Source organism: Patagioenas fasciata, chromosome 6 (genome assembly GCF_037038585.1).
Source record: "Patagioenas fasciata isolate bPatFas1 chromosome 6, bPatFas1.hap1, whole genome shotgun sequence".
NCBI classification, from domain to species: Eukaryota; Metazoa; Chordata; class Aves; order Columbiformes; family Columbidae; genus Patagioenas; species Patagioenas fasciata.
In genome coordinates, this window is record NC_092525.1 from 27,374,679 (window position 1) to 27,402,389 (window position 27,711).

The window sequence follows — 27,711 nt, forward strand, 5'->3', positions numbered from 1 at the left end:
TAATGCATTCTCAAAGACAGTAGTTGCTGCTCATTTCTCTGTAAGTATTAAAAATTTGGGGTTGCTTCGCCTGAAGAGTGCTCTGGTAGTTAGATTGACTGTAATTTCATTCATTACTCTTTCTGTCCAATTTGAATAGAAAGTGAAATCTGTAGTGAATGGTTTGCAGCAGGAAACATTTGAGTATTTTGTGAAAAGGAAATAGGTATGAGGTAATAAGAAGTGTTTACAAAATGTGTTAGAGGGCTTTTACTTAACCTTTGGTGACAGAGCTAGAGGTGTTTGCTAATAAGGAATTGTGTTCTGCTGTTTTTCTTTCTGACATGGTAATTGTGTTATGAATAAATGTCAGATGCACAGATTCTGTATGCTTTTGAAAAGGATGGGTAGTTGAAGTAGTTTGGTAATGGAATACATCCTTCTGCCTTATTTTTCCAACATAGTTGTCTATAAATCTGAAAAACTTAAATTGTTTTTGAGGTGATCGAGATCATAAGGACTATTTCTGGGAAAATGAATGCATCTTTTTGTGTAAACCCTAGTTTTGTTTATGGAGATGGCTTTTTCATTTGGTCAAAACATGTTGCAACAGAAATGCTGGATCCTAGGTTTTCACTCTTAAATGGTTTTAACTGTGAAGCACGAGATGAGATTTATTTGGAAAAAGTTCTATTAAACAGATTATTTGCGTTTTCATGGCTTTTTTCATGAGATTTCAGAGGTGAAATGTTGGTGGTTGAAAACGAAGAATTTAATTTCCAAAATAACCATTAAATAATAATTCAGTGTAAATTTTATGATGAATGTATTACCTGATAAACTGGGGAACCTGTTTAAAACCAGCTGTAAACGATCACAATTGCTAAGTAGAAAGTAATTTTACAGAAGAAATTAAAAGTATTGTCAAACGAAACTATTAACAAAAATGAAATTAAATTACACGCTTAAGATACTGCTAACCTCTACAAGTAAATAACTTCTTACATTTTACCCAGTTACAGTTGAGAACTGTAATAGGCCAGCATAGGTCTCAAGACCTGCCTGTAAAGAGCCTTTGATATGAAGTAGCAACATAGGTACACTGCACAATGCAGTGTGATGCTGAAGAATCTAACAAAACTAAATTATTTGAATTTTTGAAAGGTGCTATTTCAAACATATTTTATATGCAACTTTTAACCTTAATAAAACAAAATTTCTGAATTTGAGTTGTGTATATGTCTGAATATATCTTCAACTGAAAACCATTTTGTTCTGTGAATGTGTAAGGGACACTTGGCAGAATTACTTAAGAAAACCAGTTGAGGGCTAGTTCTCATAAATCTATTTTGTTCCCCAAATGAAACTTTTCATTTCATTCCCAAATTTAAGAGGCTGAAACGTTTAAAGTGTTTCTAAAGTAGAACTGATTTGAGCAAAAATATATCAGTGACATTGTGCAAGCACATGATACGTGTTTCCTGTAGTGGCTAATTGATACTAAGTAATTCAGTGCACTATATTATCCAGTTTTTACCAAAATACGTAAATGACTTGAGAGAGGATTTATTGCCTGTGCCTTTGCAGGACAATAGAGCAACAAATTGAATGTAGGTCACTGGTGGGATGGGGAGTTTTTCACTGTTTCCCATTCAGTCTTCACTGGGGCAAGATGTTGTTCAAAACTCACAGTTCAGTGTAAAGTGTCAAGCAGAGATGCACTTCATTTCACTATGTAGCTTTTTCCTCCCTCGGTGCTAGGCAAAAAGAGAATAATCTTCCTGAGGGGTATGAGGCATAGCAATAGCTGTGTGCAAGGCCGCTGACGATAGGCCTGAATATACCTTGGGAGTTGCTTCGGGGCTTGCAAAGATGACTAGGAGGCGACATCACCCAGCACGTCACAGAAGATTTGCAAAGTAAAATAAAACATGGCATTAGGAAAGGAAACAATGCCACTGTCCAAACAGCTGGCTCTACTTGTTGTCTTAATATTACCGCTATCAGAGTCTTGATAAGAAGTAGTAGTTTGCATGAGGTGTAATGATCCCATACATGTATACTTGTCTTCAAAAGCAGTGGAACAAGGATTGAAACTTAAAAAAAAACAAAACCAAAAACAACTTGCAAATTTTCCTTTAAATACTTATAGGTAAGGAATAGGAAATTTCATAAATGAAACAAAGGGCTAGCCAGGAACCACTGTGCATGTTTGTCTTGAGGTCACTTTCTTTTGCATTTAAGATATTTACTTGGCTGTTGCAGTTTCTTATGAGTTTATTTTACGTCTTGGTCACCACCAGTTTATTTGAAAAGCACTATATATGTGTATATATATATATATATATACACACACACACACACATTTTGAGATTTCAGCACTTGTGTATATGGCAGCCTCTCTTACAACTTATTCTGGTATACTAAATAGTGTTGAGTTGACATAATTCTAGATTTGTTTTGAGATTCTGGCTCTTATTTTGATTTGGGGAGGAGGAGGACCTCTTTTGAGAGTTTTTCAGCTAGCTAAAGGAAAGGTTAGACAACCTGAATACCTGATGTAGTGGATAGATAGTCTGTGTAATCTGTGGGTAATGATCTAGGTGTTGGAAACAAGCTTCATTATGAGTCTTGAAGTATTAGCTCAGTGAAGTTAATGAAAGTTCTGAAACCACCTGATTAGAAATGTTGTCAGACTATTTTTGAAATGGTGAGGTCTACATTTTTGTATATGCTAACTTGGAGGCTGGATGTAGACTAGATATAAAATGGTTTTTCTCAGTTGGGTGTCTTGTGGCAAAAAAATGTTTGTTTGAAGCATGATTGTACCTTAATTAGAAAACAAACAGGTTTTTCCTGGCAAAATTAGTACAAGGTTGCTTTAAATTAGAATAAATATTTTTTATTTTTGTTATTATTTTTTAACACACTTTAGCATGTGCTTTGTTTTTGAAAAAGTGGATTCTAGACCACGCATCTGATTTTAAATAAATCCCAATATGTCCCACTTTTTACAGATATTTTCCATACGAAATTAAACAAAATGGAATGTGAATTCATTTTTTTCAGAATGTAGGAAAGACAAAGTCATTTTCCTATATCCAGCAAGCATTAGATAATACCATCCAAAACTTGATGAAAGAGATAAAATCCTAGGGACTTAAGCATAATGTGCACTTTGATTTTGAACTTTTACAGAGTAATTCACATTGACTTTTTTTTTTTTTTGATGGAGACTTGCCACCCACAGGTGGGTGGCATAAATTTGCAATCTGTCGGAGCCACAACCAGACTGATTTGAAATCATGCCTTTATGTGTATTATTAATTAGATTAACCATCAGTTCAGCAGTGCTAAGCATGCTGATACTGGATGTGGAGTTAAATGGGAGTGCATGAGAACATTTCTATTCAAATTGTAGAGCTTTTAGATATTTCCTTACATCTGTTTCCCTCGTAGAAGTGAGTAGTTCACCTGTGCGTTGCATAGTCGCCTAAATGCTACGAAAAGGTGCTACTTACAAACTTAAAGTTAACAAAATAATAATCACACCAAGTAGCATCACATTCCTCCCCCATGGTACAAATTCAGAAGTACGGAACTCGTATGGGACAAAATGTTTTCATCCTTCCCTGTTTCTAGCTTTGTTGGGATTTCTTAAAACTAATTGATTTTGAAGCGATACGATGGTATTGTATTAAAGTGAAAAGGCAGAGAGATGGGGGATGAGGTACGGCCAGGAAGGTGGTGAAATGGAAGAGCAGAGACAGGCTGCTCACACTGCTCTGGCTACTTGCAGCAGGCTCTGGGCCACAGCAGAACTGCCGGGTTCCTTCCTCCACGCTTGGCTTTTCACGCTAGCCTGTGTTCTCCCTTGCTCTAGCCTTACAGCTGAAGAACATAACCTGTATGGCCAGTTCCACTTTAATATTCTCATTTTCCCTAGTTAGATACTGTTTGTCCTTCATCACTGTCTTTGCTGCCTTCATCCTTTGCTTTTCTTATCCCATTGTTTTGCAGCCTGGTGTACATCCCCCTTCATACACCGCTTCTTGGGCCTTTTCAGTTTCTGCATTTCAGATTTGTTTCCACAGTTTCATTTTGTCTCTTGGTTTTTACCAGGAGACTGGTCCGGTTGTTCCTGTGCTTATTTAAATAAATCTTCAAATTTTTCTGCCTACCAGATAAGTACTAAGTGCTAGAGGAGAACTAAAGCTCTATTCGAAATCCTGCAATTCAGCATATTTTTCTCTTATACGTTTGTTAAAATTTGAATATGAGGTTGTCTTCCTTAAATTTGATCATGTAAAGAAGAAATTTTCAAGTGTGGTTTTGTTTGTTTCCTCTTGCATCTGATTCAGAGCGTATTTTTGTTTGTTGAATAGCACAGTGAGACTAGACTTCAGTGTTGTCTGACACGAGCAAACCTCTGGAAAGAAGAAGAATTCTTAGCACTGATGGTCTGATAAAGTTTTGTTTCTGCTGTCTAAACTGAAAAACAAAACAAAACAGGACTCTTGAAATGAAGCTGCAAAGAAAGAACTTAAGAAACTGTGACCAAAAAATTGTTCAATAGAATTATTTTAAAATTTTTAAATATGCAAGTCATTTGCAGTGACTCAAAAGGATGTTTTAATGCTGAACTGTAGATTTTTCTTAAAACCAAGTTTCCCTCTCTTATTTTTTAAAAAAAGTTGATGTTCAAAAATAGTCAGTTTGCTACACAGTAGAGGGGTGTTTAGGAACAATCATCCATGTATTGGTGTCTATAACAAATATTGATGAACGCATACATGTATGAACTGCTGTGATGTCTCAAGAGGTCAGAAATCTGGATTTACTTAGTTCCTGAGTTTCTCAGAGTTCAGTTTTAAATTCCCAGATGCACTAACTGATTCCTCATTTAAAACTGAATTAGACAACACTGGATATGAGAGGAGGGTTTAGCTTTTTACTTCTAATCAAGTCAGTACTTCACAAATGTGGCTGTAAAAACTACTACTGGTGTTTGAATACAGAAAATAAGGCAATAAAGAATTCCTGAGTGACAGCACTTTTTGGAAGGCTGGATTATGAAATCCAGAAGCTGATCAAGACCTTTCCAGAGAAAATGCCGTGTAGAAATGGCAAGAATCTTCTGCCAATGAGCAGCTCTGGGCTGAATGAAATGCACAAGGCAAGGAGGTGTAGTGTGCTCTGTGGTATGTTTGTGCTTTTTATTGTGCATTCCTGCTTATGTCTGTGTTTGCCGAAGCAGAGACTTCATTTAGTGCTGGCGGTCCAAGCTGGCTGAGGCGTGTCAAGGAGAAAAGGCATATAAAGGGGGGAAAAAAAAAAAAATCTGAGAGATTGTTAATCATGTACCAACTTTTGTGAATATAAAAGTTTGGTGTCATGTAAGGCTGCGAGGCCATTGTGGTGACTCGAGTCACTTACATTCTCCCTTTGCATGGAGAAAACCCCAGTTTGGTGTTCAGACCCTCAAGTTACGATGGAAAGATGACCCTGTGTTTCTTCTCTTGTGTGGCTGGTGCAAATGTGTTCTGCTGTGGCAGCTCCCACCTGCAAGGGCTGCTGTTCATGTGCCACTCTTACTGCTGCTTGTCCCCTCGCAAGTGTATGGGCAGAAGGCATATGGGGATGTCCTATCAAATTGGAATGAGAGGCTTTATTGCATTACACTGTTGAGAAAGAGAATCCAAAATCTTATTTCCAAGTGATTTCCCTGAAATGGGAAGTCAATATGAATGCGGGTGCTGGTTTAGAGGCAGCTGTTTTCATGAGCATTTGAGAGAAAGTATTGCTTTTGCCAAGTAAAACTAATGATGTAAGCTCATGTGGAAGTTGAGATGCGTTCTTTGCTAAGTCATGAGATGATTTTAAAAACTTTTCCAGTCCCCTAATATAATGAAAAATATACGCATTAACAGATAGTAGCTAGCAGATGGATCTACCCAACTAAACTTACCCATGTTAGCTCTCATTCTGCTTTTTGTGTACATGTTGAAAACAATTTGCTCAGGCATAGTGAAATTGGTTGTTTGTGTGGGTATAGTATCTAAGTAACTTGCATTTCCTTGCATGTTTGCAAGTGTACAGCTATGGGTATGCAGGGGAGTTCAACTATAAATGTATTTAATTATGTGAAGTAAAATGTTAAAAACAAGGTCAGCATACTCAGAGGTGTTTATGACTTGGTGCCATTGTATCAAAGCTTCTCAGCTGGTAGATAAGAATCCATCTGAGAGAGTGCCTCAGACCTAATGATGGCTTTAAATTGATCCATGTTCACTTGGCAGACTAAATTCTGAAGGGAAAAATCCTCTTGCTGTGAAGCTTTTGATAGCCAGAGGAGCCTTGAGTTGGCAAGGTGGTGAATCCTGTCAGAAGCCCTTTTTCTTTGCCTGCTCTGTTGGATGTTAGTAAGTTGTAGTAGGCTCCTGAAGATGGAGGCCATGTGGTGCATGTTCTGAGTGGCACAGACATTGGGAAACGTAAGTGCATCAGTAGTCAAAGATCCACTGAAAAATTAAAATTGTGCAGCAGTGGCCTGGACTGTTTGTTACGTTTGTGACCTAAATTTTGACTGAGAACTAGACCTTCATCTTAATGTAAAATAAATAGTTATCATTTATTGTAATGCAAGTCTTAAAAGCTTTTCACTATAGTCTGCAGAACAAGTGATACAAAAAAAAGGTATTGTATAAGAGTGGTTTTAATAACTGTGTTATTCTTGAACAGCAGTTCAGTAAAACTTTTCAAAAGTTAAATCTAACTTCGCAACAAATGCCATAACTTTTGCTGAACTGATTCACATACTCACAAAATCCACATTGTGTGTGCTGTGCAAGCTGAAGGTATCTCAGCTACAGCAACAAACTAACAGTGTTAATATGTCTAAAAAAGACGATTCATACATTGAAATTTTCATTACTTTTTTTTTTGGTGGAAAACATGTAGCATCTTTTTGGGAACAAATTAACATTAAGCAAACTGTGACTTTCTTTGTTCTCATTTTATATTTCATTTGCTTTTCAGGTTTGGTTTCAGTTTTCTTGTTTCTCAGTTTTTGAGGTGATGTTTTTGTCATCAAGCCCCTTCGGAAGCTGACATGATTACTTTCCTAGAATGAGATTTCTTCTTTTCCTCCATTGCCTCACCCTCCTTCAACTTCTTATGTCTTTCTCCTTTTGACATCTCTCATCTTTTGTAAAACTTTTGTAAAACTGTCTCTCCAAACCCTCCAACTTCACTGTTGTCTGAGGATTATATTTCACACATCTGCCTTTGTTAAGCTTTACTTGATTTCACTGTTTTTGATGCTGTCTCATCCCTGAAGCTACTATTTTTAGTATGAGTGCAGCAAGGGAATTTCTGTGCTGTTGGAAATATATGAGAGCAGTAAAATTAGTGCTTGCGAAGTAAAAAGGGAGATATATTGAGGGGACACAATGTTAAGGAGCATTACAGTTATTGTGGGATAAAATTACAAGCACTAATGCTTAACAGCTTTGAAATTTTGGCATTGAGACTGTTTCAGTCACTTTGTTTAGCATTCATGAACTTGCATACACTTTAACTGATCTCTGATCTGCTTTAGATTTGAAGTTTGATATAAAAAGTAGAGAAGGTAAAGTAGAAGGTAAGTAACTCAAGTTATGTAGTGACTGGACACGGACTACAACTTCTAAAAGTTTGCTCCAAACCTGTGCTTATTGTGAAGCCTGCAAAGAAAGGTTCAGGTATTTGATGACTCCCCCCCCACCAAGGGCAGTTGAACCATGACAATTTAACTCTCTTTACCACAAATATTGCCTTTTGCTTGGGACTATAATAACTATGACAAACTACTAGGAGAATATTGGTATCACACAAGGTTTTTCTTTCATATTATATGTTATATAAAACCAGAGCACATATACAAGTTTGGTTGATCGCAATATATTTTTTCGCAGTTTTATCTCCCCAAAATGTCTTTTGTGTGTTGACTGCAAAAGATGTGGGTGCCTGATGTTCATAAAGCGTGGCCTCTTCTGGTAGCTTAGTCTTGTGTAGGACAGAGAATAGTTTTCAGCACTACTCATGCTGTGTTTTCTAGGTGTATTTGCTTGCCCGCAGTTGATCTTGGATTTGTTCAATGTTAGGCTTCTGCTGAGGTTGACTGTAGTGGGACTAAATAACGCTCTGGCTATTGTGTTGAGTTTGGACACACTGGATTGGACTGAAATGTTCAACTCGATTCATTGAACTCTTCTGTGCTGCTGGTGTTTTTGTCATAAGTTTTTAGGACTGAAGTTGTCCGTAGATTGTTTTATAACCTGTTTCCTTTCTGGGATCTGTTCAGTCCCGTGCCCTTTCATAAATGCTTTTAAGCAAAATTCCACACAAAATATTTGGAAATGCCTATAAACCTTATAGAGTAAAAGTAAGGTATAGTCCTATGTATTTCAAGAGGCAGTATTATTATATCATCATAAGTTACTGCTTCTCCTTTGCTCTGCTACCTTTGTCTTGCCAGCATATCTGATGGTGTGGCTGAGCTGGGAAATAAGCAGAGGAGCTGATCTGCCCTTTAGGATAATGTTTTAAAAAATCAGTCCCTCTCTCTATGCGTGTCAATTCTTTGATGTAATTTATGACATGACCATGCTAACAGTTGGGTTAGCACAGATAAGATAGTAGCAAACTGAAGTACAGGGCAGAAACAAGGGAATGAAGAGCACAAGGCAGAGGACAGAAATTTCTGAAGTCAATAGTGATGGTGTCTTAATATTAAATATAACTAAATGGCTAGTGATAGGTATCTGTGGTTTTGCTCTTATGAATCATAGTAGCTACATCTAAAATACATAATATGATCACTGTCACATGCTTGAAGAACTCAAAATCTTGTTTAATCTCCAGACAAGAGAAAACTGAAAAACAAGTCTCTGTCTGAAGGACAACTCATATGAGTCACTTAACATTGTTAGATATATTATAAAGAAATTTGATTCCTCTCTGCAGTTTAGGTCTGGTGCTGCAGTTCTTAGATTTGTATCACAAATGTTGGCCTCTATGCATCTTCAGATACTGATACAACAGAAGAGTAAATCATTCTTCAAAATAGTAAAGTGGTGGTGTTGTTTATTTGTTTTTTATCCTGTAGGAGAAATAGAGTGAGTGAAACCCCACAGTTGTATTAATATTAGAACATTCATGAATGCACCTGCCCCTCGTGCCCCAAAATAACAGTAAGAGTTAAAGCAAATATTGTTTTCCTTAGTTAGGGATGGCATCATGTCATAGAGCAAAGAGTACTTTAAAAGTGGGGAGGAAGGACTTGGGACAGGACAGACCAGGTATGTAGAATTATTATGAGACCTGATTCTGACTATTTTTAAACAATATGGGCGTAACACTTAATATGATGTTATGCCTGGTACAGAGGTGAGGAATTTTTGATCTTCTGCAACTATCCCTGTGTTCAAATACTTTTGGTTTGCTTGTATTCAAATACCTTTGTACATTGTTTTACAATGTTAATAGGTGGCTGGCTTGGGAAGAAACACTGACCTAGATAGATGTGTTTTAGATAAAAACGAAAATTAAAAAAAGAAGTAATTTTAAATGAACTACCCTTTAGTGTATTTTTTGTTTCTTTGGTCTTCTAACTGATCTTTTAGATGGTAAGCTCTCTGAGGTCTGGCTGGCTTAATTTTGTCATAGGCAGCATGAGGACAACATCAGTACAAAGGAGGATATGATATCAGACAGACACTGACTAGCACAGAAGTTGTATTTTGTAGGTTATCACTGTTAAGTATAAATATATTAAAAACTTTTTTTTGAAAAAAGAAAATAGAGAGGAATCTCACCTTCCCTTGATTGTACAGTTCTGCAGTGGCATTTTGGAAATACAGAATTCTTTTTGAGGGGTAAGATATATACGAAGATAATACAACCTGCAAGCTACTGCGTGTTTAAGTGAACAAAGCAAGAGAATAATTAAGCAGTAGCAAATAAATTTAGCAGTTAGTTTCTCTCATTTGCTTTGTAATTTTCAGCATAAGGATCTACCTCAAGGAGAATTAGGTACAAACATAATGAGAATGTAATTTTTTTTGTTTGTTTTGCTAAAGAAAGAATAGTTATATATATATATTTAATCTAAAAGAACAGACAATTAGGGAGAAAACCAAACCACTCCTTTTATCAGGTTTCCATAGTAGAACTTGATAGTGTTGCTGCTCCCATTGCAGGATGTCTTCTCAAGATTTTTTTTTTTTTCTGTTTATCTTGTATGAAATATGATTTTTAAAATAAGAGTGGAAGACAGTTAAAATGAGTTATGTACTGTGTATCTTTTTGTAGTGTCGAAGGTAAGTGCAGTGCCTGTCCAATGGACTGATCGAATCCCTTGTCTCTTCTGGTACAAAAGAGAGATCTTTAGAGTGTGAGGCTTGCAAGACATCCTTGGGCTTTCTTAAGCCTCTGTGACCGAGTTGGAGGGTGATTACATCAAAGAGAACAGCTCACTTCCCTTGCACTGCCTATGGTAGCAGGGGAGGTGTTCTTTCTCACAGAGAATAAGGGGACATGGCAGTGTGTGTTTACCCCTGACATATAACCTCATCTGCAGTAATTATGTACTATAATAAATTCAGATTGTCACTCAAGTGTGACTTAGTACCATTCGGCATAGCCACGCTCTAGTTCAATTTATAGTCAATGGTTACAGTAAATTCAGAAAAGGGAGAAGTGTGGTAGTGACTGGTTCACTCAAATCAGGAAATATAAGATCTTCCTCTGCTTTTAGCAGAAGAGAGGAAGAAAAGCTTCATTGCACTGTCTCCTCTGAATATCCTGCTTGTTAATATCAAAATTGACAAGGCATCAGTTTAAATATTAAAGTGAAATAATACAGTGGGAATGAAAAAACCACATGTCACTTAGACTCCAGGATGCATACCTGAAACAATACTTGAGGTGCAATCAGTAATGAATATGAAAGCACTCCTAAAACATTTGTATGATAATTTTAATTATCCAAGGTCAAGAGCATCCAAATGTATAGTGTGGAAAATGGTGGTTGCAGTTTAGAGAATTTGCTTGTTCTTTTCAAGCGTGTAAAAATAGTCTTTTGAAGTCTGTTAAAGGACAGTGGCAAAAGAAATATAACTTAAAAACACACACCCACCATTGATTTATGTCCATTCTTATTTAAAAAAGAATTCTGTTCGAAGTCTGAAGACCTTTGATAAGCTCATTTTAGTTCACTAAGGATTTTAAAATGGATGCTTACATTTAGGAAAAAAATAAGATTATATTAAAATGTACTGTTTAAAATGCAGGAAAAAGCTATTTTTTCCTTGATTGTTTACTGTTATGACCCATATAAAAATTGTGGTATCATCAGCAAGACTGTTCACAAAGCATTGAAAGCGAGCACTTGATCAAAGCTGTATATGGTTTGAAGATGATCTTTGTAAGTGCAGATTATCCTTATAAAGTTTATTACAAATGGAACTGGAATGATTTTGTAGGAAACAATTATTTTGCAAATACAGTAGGCCCAGGCAGGATCTCTCAGCAAAGTATATTTTAATAATGATTTTGCAAGACTGGATGTTCTACCTAAAAGTAGACACAGCTAATAGGGCAAAAAGCCCCTGCTTTATATCTCTCCAAAATCCTGGCTGCGATTTCCCTCCCCTGTTCCCCCTTGGTTGGGTACTTCAGGGTTTACAGACCATCCCGACGCACACAATACCCTTCCACTTATCAATCTGTTTAAGATATGGATTCCTGGTACTTCGACTACACTTCCCCCTAAATTAACTTATCTATACAGGTATCAGTATGTATACAGGGGTCAGTACATATTACTGTGTATTACATTAAGAATTCATAGTCTGATGTCTCTTGGTCCTTCCCCTCTGCTGGGGTCAGGCACCAGGTCCTCAGTTATGTAAAAACAACAGTTCTTCATTAAATGTTCCTTAAAATTTAGTAGCAGCTAGGTTTTGCAGTACAGTCCTAGGCATATCCTTTTATATTCCTTTGCCCTCCATGCAAAACCTCAAATGTAATAAATGGACCAGAAAGGACAAAATCCTATTCTCTGTCTTTCACAAGGATAGTATGCTTGAAGGCGGTCTGCACTCATGCTATTAGCTGTAGTGCTTAAGTGCTGCTTATATCACAGCAGTGCTTGAAGTAAGGTTGTCATTCTTCAACCAACAGTTTAAAAATAAAAACCAAAACTCAAACCCAGCCCTAAAGCCCCCAAAGTGTTGTGAGGGTGGAAGATATTTACAGAACCAATACCACCAGCTGCAGGCAGGAAGTGGCTGCAAAAACTCTCTCCCTGCACTTGCTTTGGTGAGTCTCTCAGACTTCTGGACAAAAGGAACTAAGTGACAGGACTGTGCTGCTTGTGCAGTTTGGACATTTTCAGTTACTTATGCGAACAGAACTGTCTAGGGAACCTTTCATGCTTTTTGACAAGCAACTGTAGCCTTGGCACTGATCTAAAGTTTGAAAAAAATGGCATTTTAAGCACAACTTTTGTTTAATATTATATACCTTTCTATCCATGATTGGATACTGATTATTAAAGACTTGCTTATTATATTCCTAATACTATGGCACTGAGTTTTATAATTTCCTGGAGAGTGTTCAGTTTTTCTTCTCTCTCTCTTTTTTTTTTTTTTGCATGTGTGTAAGTAACATTTAGGAATAGTGTGTGCAGTCATGTGTAGTTATGTCTGCCAGTGCCACTATTCCAGTTTAGCATTTTGTGTGATCACAGGTGCCACCCCTTATAAAGGGGATAAAATATTTGAAATACTCCATGCATGTGAAGGATGGAGGAGGGGTTTGGCTAGTGAGAGGTCTAACCTACCCTTTGCTGTTGTTGGAAGCTACATTTTTGCTTCTACTGTCCTAGAGAAAAACACTATAAATACTTTATGTCTGTAATGTAAACATATGACTTTCAAGTGTTGCTTGGTATGATTTAGAGATAAGTAAACACCAGAACTCTTCAGTTTTGGATATTTCTAACTTAATGTCACATGTTTTATTTTTGCAAAAAGGGCAAGATATGCCCATCCTTAACGTGTCCTTTTGTACATCAGGTCATCTGTCCTCTTGTGTCTTCTGCGGTGTATTTCAAAAATTATGTTCTTTTGTATCTCTGTCTCAGCTTACCTTCCTGGTGTCAAACTACCCTTCTCCCTACCTTGCCTCTACAAGGTTTCGGAGAAAATGTTGCATCTCCTCATGGCTTTTGAAGTCCCAGCGGTTTTCATCTCTGTAGTTAGCTTATCTACAAGCAGAAAGAAGAAACACCCAGGAGGTTTTTGTCTTGGCTTTTATTTTGGATTTGCTTGGAGGCTCCTGACTCAGGGTTGTGAATTTCTCTGCTATGGTTCCCTGGGACAGTTGGGCTGTTTTCCTTACTGCTACTGAGCCAGTACTAAGTCTTGATGGGAAAGAGGGATGGAGTGGTCTACAGGTGTATTTCCTGAGGATGTAGCTTGGTGGAAATGGAAGAATGGACATGGATGATGAGAGATGCCAGAATATGGGTAGCTGAAGGTGATGTCAGTGAGGAAACAGGCAGCATCCTGCAGCTGGTGATTATCCCTGTGGAAAGTACATTTATGACTTTCCTTTAGATTGCAGCAATTGGTGCTCTAAACCTAAAGCTTGGACTTCAGTATTAGAATGAAGTGAAAATCAGTTTTCAGCTATATGTGACACTTGTGTAATCAAACCCAGGCTATTACATTTCTACTTGCTGGAGATCTGCAGACTGTTGTGTTCTTAAAGAGGTGTTGGTGTGGGTGCCAAGGCTGTAAATTGTCTTCCACGTGTTTGTGTCAGTATGATTTCAACACTTCAATGTATGCCATAGCAGTATTTATTAGAGGCTTATTTGCATAGTTATTTGAATTTTGGTGTTTGTTTTTAAGGGCCCGTTAGAGATGCCACTATGTGAAATAAAGGGTTTGCTTTAGGCCATCTCTCCCCGCCCTTCTGTCTTTTATTTTGCCTTTTTTGAAAATCCCTCATCTTTCTCCCTCCCTAGAGGCTTGTGGTTTGATTAAAACTCACCTGAACCAACACACAGTACTAACATGATACCAGAACAAGGCAGATAGAGAGAAAACATTCAATTTAACTTATGAACACCCTTTACTTGGAATAATATGCTCATTAGATCAGCAGCTGTGTAATTGCCCTGGAGTTGTCTGGCTACATGTACTTTTTCACATCTGTCAGCCAAGTTAAATGCAAATGTAGTGTAACAGTTCCTAGAGATCTTTTGGTTTAAAAGTTAGTGATGGATTACAGTAAAATATTAAGATGTGTTCCCTGCTCCCTCCTCCTTTGCCCCTGCTGCCCCACCAAATGAAGTATTGATCCAGGGTTGTCCATGGCCTGGAAAACTGCAAGGTAGCAAATGATAAATCTTTCTTCTTAATATAAGGTATTTGAGAATATGAGAATATGTTCATTTATAGCAATTTCATCTTATCTCTGAGTGACAGATATGCAAAATGATGATGTATCATCTTCTCTTCTCTCTTGTGCCCCCCTCTCCCCACTTCAATTTGATGTATGACTGAAAATAGCTTAATGAAATCTCCCTCATCATGTGGGCATGAGTAGCTGTTCTGGCTTTGAAGTATTTTGCATATAAGACACTTGGGACTGGCCTTGTCAGAACCTTACCATAGTGATACAGAGTGTATATGTCTTCATTTTCTCTAGGAACATTGGATTTCTACTTGCATTAGCTTTTTGTTTTTCATAATCTGCCCAGAGGTCTGGACGGTGTATGTATATATCCAGTTAATTAATATATGCACGTACATATCTCAAGAGTTCTTAGCTTTCAATACTCTTAATATGAGTATCTAAAATATTCTAGGATGAACTTCTACTAGATTAAACCCTTTGATATTTGTAATGTCAAAACCAATATGTTCTTCTTTCAATAAATTTTATCATGTTATGAGGCAAGAAATAAAAAACACAGGAAATGTAATGTAGCCTTGATAAATACTCTAGGGTATGTCTAACCACTTCATAATCATCGTTGTCTTGCTGATAAATTTTACTTGAAAGTCAGCTGGAAGATGATGCAGAACAGAATATAGTATTTCCCTTGTATAATGTATCCTGTATTAAATGAGCAAGTGCCTTCTTTGCCAATGGAAGTTTGAGTGTGCTCAAGACAGGCTTTTGAAGGAATTGATTCTTGAAATGACAATGGTTAATTATTCTGATATTGCATGGCAAAGTGAGGGATGCTAGGGTTTTGTCAAGTGTGGTCAGAAAAACTTCCTTTCTTCGTAGTAAAATACAGGTATCCTTGCTTTTCTGAGATGGCACATAGCAGCTCTGTAGTTTCCTTGGACATGGTGGTGCCTAAATCAGTCTTATGCAACCATTGAGCTCTCTTTGCTTGAAAGTAGTTAAAACTACATGCAAACCAGGTATTATTTTTATATACTGTTTACACAGCTATACTTTTATGCAACTGAAAGTCAGCAAACCAAACACAACTATTTCAAAGTCAGTTGATAAGGGGCATTTTAGGCATGTAATTAGAGATCTAAGGTTTTCTTGAATGTAAGGGTGCTCCAGATCATCCTTTCAACCCAGAGACTGGCGTGGAGACAGACTATAGCCAAAGAGTTTATCAGGTCTCTGAAGGATTAATTTTCCTTAATAACTGAAGATTCCCCCCCAGTTTGACACAGTGAAGTAGGACCTGTTTGGGAAGAAACCCATGTGCATTTAACAAAAATATCATAGCATGTAAAAAAGTAGGTTGGTATTGGAAGTATTTTGCCTTGGCAAATAATTGCTTTATGTTATGCTAATCTGTTTCTATGTACCTGCTAAATAGATTCACTTTGAGGGAGGCAATAAAGCTAAATTTTCAACACAATGCGATATTCAAAATACCAAGCCCAGATTTTGAAAAAAGAGTTGATACATAATACAAGTGTAGATTCTTTGTGACTTTTACTGTGTCTTACAAGAACATATTGTGATTTAAGTGCATATGTGGAAACAACTACTTTGAAGATCTACCCCACAAGTGAGGTTTTCTAGGTTTTATTGGCATAAACTATGAAATTGTTTGCCATCAGCATTTGTTGATCACTTCATGTTTTCAGTTGAGGTAAACAGCAGAAATATAAATATGGCTCTAGTTCTGACAGCAGCTGTCAATAGCAAGGAAACGTTACCTGTTTGGGGACACAGTTGAGTCGTAAAATTACTTCTGTTTCTTTTAAAAGTGGAAAAGTACTTTTAAAACATGCTTTGTCTGATCTTGAACTATGTGATTTGTAAGATAATTTTTAAGAAACAGGACTAAAAAGTGACCACACCAAAATGCTTAATAAGACACATTTTAAACTTAGGCATATCACTGCTACAGAAATAAATAAGTAAATAAATAAAATAGTCCCTCTAGTGTACTGCTGCTGTAAGTGTGCATAGGAATATCTGATGTGATTTACTGAAGAGTATGGCTGCAGGAAATTACAAAATAATGTTTTGGCAAGGGATACGAAAGTGCTTACATAAACTGGAGAGTCTGACCTGCAACAGTAAGTCACACGAAACAATAATAAATACCAAACCAAAAACCGCCTGCTGTTAGAGAAATGAATGAAGTAAAAAGTTAACGTGTAGTGCAAGCCCCCTGCTCTTGCCAGCTGTGCCTGAGACATGACTGAGGAGCAGAGCCATTCACCGGGCTGTGGGCTGATACGCACTTCCTCTTGCAGGGCCGGAGATTTGAATTTTGTGTCATATTTTGCATAAGCTGGCTATATACTGATAAACCAACTTGGATGTTCACATTTTCTTGAAGCAAGTGTGGCTTCTGTGTGACTTGCTTAGTCTCTGTCTGACAGCATTAGTCAGTGCAAAGGAACTCTGTTGGTGTGGGTGCAGGTGGGGCTTCCTTTTATGCCTGTAAGTCTCTTGCTGGTGTCTCCCAGGTTCAGCTTCACTGCAGTAAAGTCATAGAGTTACTGAGTTTTCCAGTGTGAGGGGATGTAGTCATTGCAGGATGTTTTGGAATTAAGTGTTTGTTTTTTCATGTGTCATAGCTAGCCAGCGCACAAATACGAATCTTTACTTGGTACGTAGTTCTCACTACCTGTTCCTATTGACAGTGTGTGTGCAAAGGCTCTGCAGCTCTTCGTACATTTGTTTCTTGCAGAGTCAACCCTGGAAGCCCTGTTGTTCTGGACTTTGTACAAGCAAGAAGTGCTACTTTTGCACTTAAGCCAAGATGAGTTTAGCCTCATTCGAAGGTACAGGAGCATCTGTCTGAGTCCTTGTTGTGGAAGATAACTGGGGAATCATTTAGGGTTAAATGCGTAAAACAGATTAAAGCTCTGCTGAAAGGAAGAGAACAAGGAAAAAAAAAGTCCATGAAAAGCATTAAATTCAATGTTATGGACTTTCATGTGTATGGTACACTGTAATTTTGGAGTTCAGAATTGCACTATATTATAGCTTCCATCATATCAAATATATAGGGATTCAGAATAGCACTGCTCTGAAAAACACCAGAATCTTCGTTGGTTTGAAAGTCAGACATTTCGCTGGGTTTAGTTGTATTGTTTTGATGAATGTCTGTTGAAACTGTTACTGTTTTTCTGACAACTCAGCCCATACATAACTGTGACCTTCCATATAGAGCAAGAAATTCTGGAGCTCTTAAGAGTTCTGCAGTGGCTCAGAAGCAAAGATCTGAAATGTCATGTAGAAGGAGAATCTGTTCTTGCCCCACTTGATCTTAGAGCAAATGCATTTACAAGTATGTGATGTTAAAATAGTGTGTTGACCAGAAAGTGGTAGTTTCATGTGTGATTGCGAGTTACCTTCCCAAAACCTTTTTTGGTACAGATCTCTTTAGTGTTGTCTTGAGGCAATCATAATTAGCTGTAAAGAGTAAGCCATACTTCTGCTGGGTTTAATTATGCTGTATAAAAGAGAGAATCCCTCTAAGGAAAAGGGTTTGTGTGGGTGTAATATTTTGCAAAAAGATTTCTGTGTGCTGGGAAATAGCACGTTGAAACAAGAAAGGGATATTTAGTTTGCCAGACTTGCCCCTCTCTGTTTCGATAATCATTAAACCTCTTTTCCTATGATATCTCCAATCAATGTTCACCTATCTGTCAGAACAGCACGATTTGCCAGCTATTGAATTTTCAATTAACTTCTATAGAGTCTTGTCTCATGTGGCTTAGCAGTTCTTACCATCCTGCACTGGGATTCTTGCATTTAAGCAGAGACAGGTTCTTGTCTGGTACAGAAACCAGAACTTCCCTGAAACAGCAGATTGTTAAAAGGGATATATATATATTTCTTTCTGACTAATGTGAAATAGTTTTTAATTAGCTTTATGGTTTATTCAGTCATCTTCTATTCACAGTTTCCAACACTTATTCTAGGCTGTACTGCAGTTCTGTTTATATGAGAATTAATGTACCCACACCTTTGATTATTTAGGTGCCCACATCTATTGGCTTATTTATTTTTATTATTTGTTGACTTTTCTGTAAGGCAAACCCACATTTTCTGTGACATTAATTTTCACAGCAGCTTAAATGAACTCAATGTTCCTTTCACAGCAGTAATATCACGTAGTTCATTTTGAATTTTGTTCATCCGCATATGGGACCTGGTTCACTTTGGAGGCGTTGTAGTTTCATTTTAAGCTCTGTAGCTGGGGATTATTCTGTGGTTTTTTTACTTTGCCATTCTCCTGTGTAAACATGTCATTGTCCTTCCTTTGAGACATGTACTTTTAACTCTGTGTTTTATGGTCAGGTTAGTCTTGTAATTAGAACTTCAGAAATACAGAATTTTAATTGTAGAGATTACTCCCAACTGCCCATGGAACACAGAATTGCTGTACTGAATTTTGATACTACTGTTAAAAAACTTATTTTCAGATTTCACTTCAGCTTAATACAGAATTTAATTTGTGAAGACCCAACCTGAAACTTCTGGGAAGTTCAGGGGAACCTTGTAATTGGAAGTATGGAAATTTAAGCAGGGTGTAATTTGGCTCTTTTTCTCTCTCTAGCAAATAAGGCTTGCCAGTCTGATAGTGCTCAAAATAAGAGAAAATACTTGTGACAGAGGACATGATAGGCAGAATAGAAGTTGGTCTTGTGTTATGCTAGCTGGCAGCAAAATAACTCCCATCTATGTGACCATGTGTATGTGTTTTCTACATTCCCTAGTGTTCTCTTTCTCTCTTATTGTATACTCTTGAGCACTTACAGGAGATTACAGACTGCTGCCATCTTCTAAAAAGAAACAATGCTTAGGGGTTCAAATGTGCAGCTTCTTTGTTTGGCTAATAAGAGATTACGTTTCCTTTGCAAGCCAGCCCTGAGACGTGGCGCTCTGCTGGTTTGGCATTTGGCTCCCTCTTCTGGCTGGTGTTTGGAAAAGCTCAAATTAATACGTTCTGATTTTCTTCCTGGAGATAAAATTGGGAAAAAAAAAAAAAAAAAAAAAAAGAAAAAAAAAGAGGCTTCAAAGGAGTCTGTAAGATAATATTTGATTGCAATTACATCCAAGTCAAATTGCATATTGAATGTATAATTTGTGACACATATGACGTGTTTTAAAATCCACTTCAAATGGCTTTTACTTGTGCTGAAACTTCTAAAGAAGAGATTTCCCTTTTCCTCTCTTTGTGTTCCCATAACATCCCCCAGCACAAAAGCACTGAAGACCAGCTCATGGGAAATCCATGGACATTCAGTGTGTTCAGTGTTTGGCACAGCCAGATTCTCTGTCTGCATAATTCCATGTAAAATGGTCTTGCTGATAATTAAACAATAGAGAACAAAATGTTTTATTGCTCTGTTCTACAACTAATAATAGTTTCTGTTTTGTTCTTCTCCAGGTGATAGAAACACTTTCAAAACTTTCTCGCACTCCTATTGCATTAGGCACAGGAATAAGGTATGTTATTGCCCTGGTGAATTGTGGGCCTCTTGCATGATGCTCTTTGGAAAAGTTGTAAGAGGCAGTTAGGCAGTGTCCCCCAGTAAGAACTTTTCTGGTTGTAAACCAGACTGCCCAGTGGACAGCTAAGCAAGGCTCTGGACCTCTGAGGAGTTCCGAAAGGTATCTGCTATCTCTGGTATGCTTACTGAAATGCCTAAACTACATTTACTTTTTGTGGTGAAACATGAGGTGAACAAATGCATGGTTAGTATCACAGAACTTGTATGGTAATTGTGACAATGGATTGTAAGTCAGACTGATGCAGTGCTAACCTGTGTAAAGACATATGGGTTTTCTCTTTTTTTTTTTTTTTTTTTTTTCCTTCTAAATATCAACAAATCTGTCAAGTTTGTGAGATTTTCATTTTCAAAAAGAAACCAAAATACCCCAACCAAACTTAACCTCATGAACTATAATTGTGAGCTGTGAGAGAAGGTTAAAGACTTCATGCTTTGGTGTTCTACATCATTTGAAAGGCTTGATTCAACAGTTTTGTCGTACATGAATGGGTGATGTTCTTTAAAGAGAGACAAAATTCTTTAGCCAGTCCTGTAATACATGGCCTGTGGTAAATAGTAGTTAATATTCTCAGTTGAAAAAGTGACAGTGATGTTTGTTATTAATGATTTATAACCCAATCTAGTAGGGTCTTTTATTAAGTATCAATTCATAAATAGAAGTCTAGATACAATGTATACTGTTCTGCAGAGAAAGAGGGGAACCTACAAACACATTAACATAGAGTAATCTGTGTAAAAAATTTAGAAACCCCCCACTATGTGATTAGGCTAGTGCTGTCTATAATTCATGCTATTTTTCTTTCTATAGACCCTTCCCTACAGAAGAAAGCATTGATGATGAAGATATCTACAAAGCTCTTCCTGATTTAATAGAGTATGTTGTAAATCTTTAATTAAATTATACATTTTGGCTTTCAGTTGCATGCTAGCTATTTGATTTTAAAAAAAGTTTTGTTAGCCATTATGCTGACCGGGAAGAATTAATTCTCAAAGCTTACCTGAATGATTGTAATAGATTTGTATATACAAGGAAGCACGTTTCATAGAGGGTGCTGGTAGCAAAATAGCTCACGAATGTGTTTTTAAATTATCCGTCTGTACTATGAGAATGCTTTCATAGAATTGCACTATCAGTCATAAGGGACCCAAGGAAATTGTCTTGAACTTGCGATGAAAATGTGTGTTTGGATCATAATTCAAGCAGGTAATTTCACTAAAAATCAGTAGCACTCTTCATATGGATGCATTTACCTATCTGGGTAAATGTTTGCAGGATTATTAATTATTGACAATTTTCACATTGGCTTTGAGGTACAGATAAGATAGACATGAACATACTGTATAGTATTGAATGCTGGACTGCAACTATATTTTGCAGACTGGTGAGCTAAATACATCTAGGCATAAAAAATTGTCAGGAATACTCTTGTATCCTATGTTTGAGATATCTTAAGATCCATTAGATCCCTTGTAGAGCTGATGGTAATTTGCCTGTGCTGCACAGCTTTTATAATTGTCTTTTCCTTTCAGTGAAACTGGTGTTGATGAAGATGAGGATTTGTATGATTGTGTCTATGGAGAAGATGAAGGTGGGGAGGTTTATGAAGACCTAATGAAAGATGAAGCAGCACAGCAACCTGTACGTTTTCCAATTCAATAGCAGTTATATTTTTGAAAGTTAATATTTATGAAATTACCTCTTTATAGCTAGTTTTACTGAAACTTCACTCATGCTCAGTTGCATCCTGAGCTGTCATATGCAGTGCACAATCTCCTATGTAAGACTTTGCAGGCTGTTTTGGCAAAAGGTTAAACATTAACTATGGTAATGTTTTGAAAGAAATGTTATTTTTCAATGAAATGCAATAATTACTTATTTGGCTAAGTTTTTCAGTTATAAATAGTAAGATTTACCGGCTATTTTAAGAGCAATTAAATTAACTGCTTACTTCGAAGTGTCCTACTTCCAAAATTGTTATGGTATTGTGAAACACTGTTTCTTCAGCCCTAATTTGGACAGCTAATCTAACAAGGATAACTGATAATTATTTCATACCAATGAAATTGCTACTTATTCAACCATGTATTTTTTTGTTGATCACTACATTGGTCTTATTACTGAGAATGATGTAATTAACTTACTTATATAAAGGTACTGTGGTCAGTTTTTGAAACTGTCTTCAAAAAAATCTAAACTTAGGCAATAAAATTTAATTGCTAATGGGAGAGGCCCTAATGTACTTATCTGTTGTTCCTCAGAAATCTGTTTTCTGACATGGAAAACGTTAGTCTGTGACGATAACAAGATGTTTTTTAGGACAGTTGTTTTCTTCCTATATATTGACATGAAGCTGTATTATGCTTCCTGTTTTCTTAAGTAGTAAATGTGTAACTTGTCTTTACTTTTCCGTATTGCTTTTTAGCAATATAGTTACACGAAGAAGTGAGAAATTCTAAATGGTGTTTCTGTGTTTGGTTGTGTGTTTGTTTGTTTGTTTTAGAAAAAAAACTTACAAACCCACAAATCCTTGTGTGTATTTTCAGTACAAGTGTGGGAGATGTCTAATGTGATTTATGTTCTCTGCTTTTACAATGATTCCTGAGATTTATCACTGTCTTGTCTTTGGGAAGATTGCAGTCTTGTTTTAATCTCTATTGTTTTAAAAATACTGTTTTCAAGCCCGTTTTTCTGTTAGTACAAAGCCCTGCAGGTAATGCATATAAATAAAGGATCAGATAGGCAGGAGGTTATGTTAGTTTTTCATGTTTTACTTGATTTTGTTTACCTTGTAAAGTATAGGTTATACAGTGAAAGCCAAATAAAAAAATTGGATTGAAAAATACTGTTTTATATCTAATGAAGTTTCATTCACTTGCAGGCAGGATGTTTTAGAAAAGTGTTTGAGCCATAGGAAATCTTTACTGTGATCTCATTTTGAGGTTTTATTTTATACTGAGACTCAAAATGCGTTAAGTTTTGGGTTTCACTTAATGAGTGTGGGTGGCTTATTTTCTTTTCAGCTGTAACAGTTGGTAATCTCTCGCAGCTGGTAGTGTGTAAACTTTCATTCTTTCTTTCCTGTTACAAATGTCACTCTTGCATATCTGTGTTTCTAGCAAATGATTAATATAGCAATCAGCACTCTCACATTCTAATTTTAGTTGCATCTTAGCCTATATACTTCAGATTGAACAGACTTGTATTTATCTTATAGAAAGTAAATGAAAATTGAAAACTCAGTACAGCAAAGTATTTTTTCCACAACATGTAATGAATGGAGACATTGCAATTGTTTTGCTGTGACAGCTCTCCTGAATGTGGTAATTATTTCTAGTATGTGGTAGTTTCCTCTCGGGTTTATAAATATATGGCATGCTAACATGATGATTTTTTGCGCATTTCTTTCATTTGAATCCTACACAATAATTCCTTGGATATGAAAACACTAACACAGGACAATCTTCAAGGAGATTTTTAGAAGAACCCAATACTGTTCAGGGTCTCCAATAGCAGCCAAAATGTTTTGCATCTTCCTCATCCTTGATTTGTCATTGTTATCTTGCAAAGTAAACTGTTCTGCTAATTTTGCTCTAGCGATAGCTGGCCTTCAAAGGCAATTTTTCTCACTTGTACCGGTATTGCACATTAGTTCTTATTTCGTCTCTGTTTTTGTGTATTGCACTCAAATTCTAGAAGTTTGTGGTACAGATAGAAAATTGATATGCTAATTCCTGCCAAAAGCACCTATGTGAATAATCTGTTTGGATTAGGTGAGCGCGAAACTGAAGTGAATGGTTTTCAGTGGAATCCCAGGATTTTGTTTGCATTGCTCTTATGAGAGTTGGTAAACAACAAATCACCACATTTTGTGGGTGGATATAAACTCCTATTGGGTACAACAACTTCTTAGTTGATACAAATACTGCAAGCAATTTGAACAGTATTGGGCTCACAAAGGTAAAGGTGAAAAATAACTGAAAGCCTGAATAATGTCAAATTCTAATACTTTATTGAGATTAATTAACTGTGGTTAACTGACAGTGCCTGCTTCTTCCTGCCAAAGAATTTAGGAATAAAGGATAGATTTTTTTGGTGAGGCTGGTACCAGGTGATGCTCACCTCACAAAGTATGTTTCTAATGGTAATGACAGACTGGATTTTTGCAAAATGGTTACTTCTGTCTGCAGCTGATAAGGATGGCACTTTAATGTCTGTTTTGGGAAAATTAATAACTGCACCATTTGTGTTTTAAAGAGTAATTTCTGAGATAACACAGCACCTGGTAGACGAGAGTGATAAGCAAAGTTGCAGTTGCAGAAGCTGCTTGTAGAGTCACATGGAGACAGAAGGGTAGAGGAGATATGTCAAAACAGCAAACAGAAGGATGAATGGTGACAAAGCTTTATGTGCCCGTATGACTTGCAACTTTTGTTCGAAAGTTAGAAGTCTTCTATTGAATGGAAAGAGCTGTAGTACTAAATTTCTAGTCCTGGATCCTCCTGTATTTGAGTAACTTGTAGTCATCAGGTCTAATATGTGCAGTATGTGGATTCCCTACACTGGGTGAAAAAAGGTAAGATGTAGTCAGAGATATGCTGAAGGATGCCTTGGAAGCATATTACAAACTGATAAATGGCCTTCGGAAAGGATGTGATATTGATAGTACTAATCCTTATTAAGCTACTGCTTATTGTTGTTTTTGGAGAAAACATTTTAGATCAGTTATTGATTTTAATTGCAAGAGCCTATCCAGTTACTGTGTGTGGTCTCCAAGCTAATCTATATGTCTCCAGGTGTTTTGAGTCTTGCTTGACACGAATGCTTCCATACCTTTTTCTACATATCTTTTTTTGAAATCAGATTTCTGAGTTATTTGTATATGTTTTATAGAGTCTAGTGCTGATAATTACTTTGACTTCTTATGAGTCTGGTGGTTTACAGGGAAAAAGCCTGGGGGTCTCATTGAAGATGCATACATGTGTATGCAAGAGCTGAACTTAGAGGTTGCTGCACTTCCTGATTTGAGGACATGCTCATATTGTGTCTGAAGAGAAAGCTCTCCTCGAGAACTAAAAGGGAAAAGCTAAATAAGTGCAAGGATTAGGCTGAATCCAATATTTATGGCAATACAAAGTTATATGGTTTAGTCCTGTTAAGTTCAATGGAATTATTAACTGCTGAGTATTTTAAGTCTGGATGTAAGTTAAATGTGACCTTGTATTTCAGCTTCCAAAGTATATGCAGAGTTCAGTGGTGTATGTCTAAACATTAACTTTTAATAATTTTCCTTTGATGATGAATTTTAGTAAAACTCTTAAAGTCATCAGCTAATTGAACATAAAAATAGTATTGGTTATTGCTATCATCTTTGGAGGCTGCAGTACTGAGAAAATTTCAGGAAGCTGTTATCCTAATTGGTTAATTCTAAACAAATAAATAAATTTGTTATCCATTAGGTACTTGTTAATGACTTAAACTTGACTCTATTGTAATTGCAGAAATATACTGAAAATGACATAAGAAGCTGTTGTCTTGCTGAAATAAAGCAAACTGAAGAGAAGTACACTGAAACTCTGGAGTCAATAGAGAAAGTAAGATACGACTTACAGAATTGTTATGTATGTGGTTTTATAACAATCTAGAAAATATAATGACATAGTCAATACATATATGCATTTTTTTTCCTTTCAGTTTTTCATGGTGCCATTGAAAAGGTTTCTGTCAGCATCAGAGTTTGATACTGTTTTCATCAACATTCCTGTAAGTAATTGCGTATTTAATAAACAGATATAAGGTTTGTAGTGTGTTGTGTGTTACTGCACAAATGATCATTTGAAATAAGGTGCATGATGAATTTATGTAGATGCTAGGGTAGCTGATAAAAAAAGATGTGCATGCTATTGTTTTTCTGCTTGAGAGAACAGGATAAGAAAAATAGTATTATCATGTCGAATAGTGAATGCTTATAAACTGGAGTTATCTTTGACCCTTAGAAGCTGATAATTTATAGAAGATGGGTTATCTTCCAGTACATGCTGGTATCTTAGTGATGCCTACCACTGTAAGATGAATGGTTCTTTCATGAGGATTTCTATAGCTACTCTGCAAATCCTTCTGTCTACTCTGACTGTGACCATTGAAGACATTTTAAAGTTAACTCACAGTTTTAGATTCAGAATCTGGCACTGGGAAAGATAAGGAAATCCTCTGTGAAGTGTCTAGGGGACCTCTTTCTTTGACTGAAATCTTAACCGTTTCTGTGATTTAATTGCTTCCATTTATTTTTGGCCTAATCATAATAGTATGACAATTTACATGTATTTTCAGTTGATGAAAGTATTTAGCCACTGTCTTTATCTGACTTGACAGGTGTGAAGACAGGTGTGGTGTGCAGCCTCTCTCAACACAGACAAATGAAAACAATGTTCTTTAATGAGGCACACTTTTGTCCAGCTATTAAATTTTTCACTCTGATTCTCAATTGGTATAATTCCCTTCTCTTTGAATATTAGTCCAAACTACTGCCACAGATACCACTAACCTGCTTATCTTCTTGAAGTATGTCAGCTGCCTGTAGAGATCCTTTTGCTTTGGAAAACGTGTTCATACTGTCTCCTATATTAATGTTTCTTATTCATTGCAAATAAGGCCCCGAGGTGCCCTACATAAGTTACTTAAGCCTTTTTCCTGAGGCTCCCTGTGCCTAGGCACATTGACTTATGTGCATTGAAAGACCTAAAGCCAGGCAACGTGAAATGCTGCAAAGGGGTATAGAAAGGGCTTACATGCTACAAGCACAAACTGAGAGGTCACCCACTCACTACTCATTAAAGAAATGTAAGGGGATCAGAGAAGAGGAGTAAAAAAAGCAAAACCTGTTTATTTGAAACTAGGAAGACACATAAACTGTTATACAGGGTGTTTCAAAAAGCTGGACCCAATTTGAAGTCACTATTACTTTGAAATTGTGTTGATCTTTTTTTGGAACACCCTGTATTTAGGTGGTTTTACTTTGCTTTTCATTATCAACACTCAGTATTCTGCTGTTACACGATGGTGCTTATTTCTCTAGTGATATTTCTTAGGTATCCAAAGACATTAAAAGAAATACAGGGCTTGCCTAAGCCAAAAATATGTGCAAAGACTTTGTCTGCTCAGGCCTTGTCTCTGCAGCAGTTCTTCAGCAGGAAGGCTGGAGGGCAGTGGAAGCTTGTTTTAAACTAAAAATAGCTATTACACAGAGCTGCAGTGTGGAGAGCAAGTGCGGTGTTGTCAGAATAGGATGAATTTACCTCTGTTAAAGGATAGTGGTGAAGGATCCGTGCTTTAGAGTGATGCTATGTTGCTTATATAGATTCTGAAAGATTCTTGCTGGACAATATTATCTGCTGATGTCAAAATATATTTTATTTTTAAGGAAAAAAAACCTGCAACCACTTCCAACTGCTTGTCAGTCTGAAGAGAGTGCCTTTCATTAGGGCTCAGATTTCAAAGTTCTGTCCAATAAAATGGCTTGAATATTTGTGTTGTGTATCTGTGTACGTGTATGTCTGTGTATATGTGCATATATATGCATTTGTATGTACATCTGTGTAGACATGTACACACACATATAGATACATTTGTATGTACACCTATATATGCATTTGAATTTAT

The 27,711-nt window shown here is 36.6% G+C and overlaps 1 protein-coding gene across 2 annotated transcripts in view; it reads left to right on the forward strand.

The window, feature by feature from the left end:
• The window catches only part of VAV3 (vav guanine nucleotide exchange factor 3), a 164,861-nt gene that overhangs the window by 41,799 nt on the left and 95,351 nt on the right, over positions 1-27,711 (forward strand). For both annotated transcript variants that reach the window (XM_065842557.2, XM_071810350.1), the window contains exons 3-7: positions 19,931-19,989; positions 20,863-20,928; positions 21,585-21,693; positions 25,554-25,646; positions 25,747-25,815. In XM_065842557.2, coding sequence (XP_065698629.1) covers positions 19,931-19,989; positions 20,863-20,928; positions 21,585-21,693; positions 25,554-25,646; positions 25,747-25,815 — 396 coding nt within the window. The remainder of the gene's footprint in view (positions 1-19,930; positions 19,990-20,862; positions 20,929-21,584; positions 21,694-25,553; positions 25,647-25,746; positions 25,816-27,711) is intronic.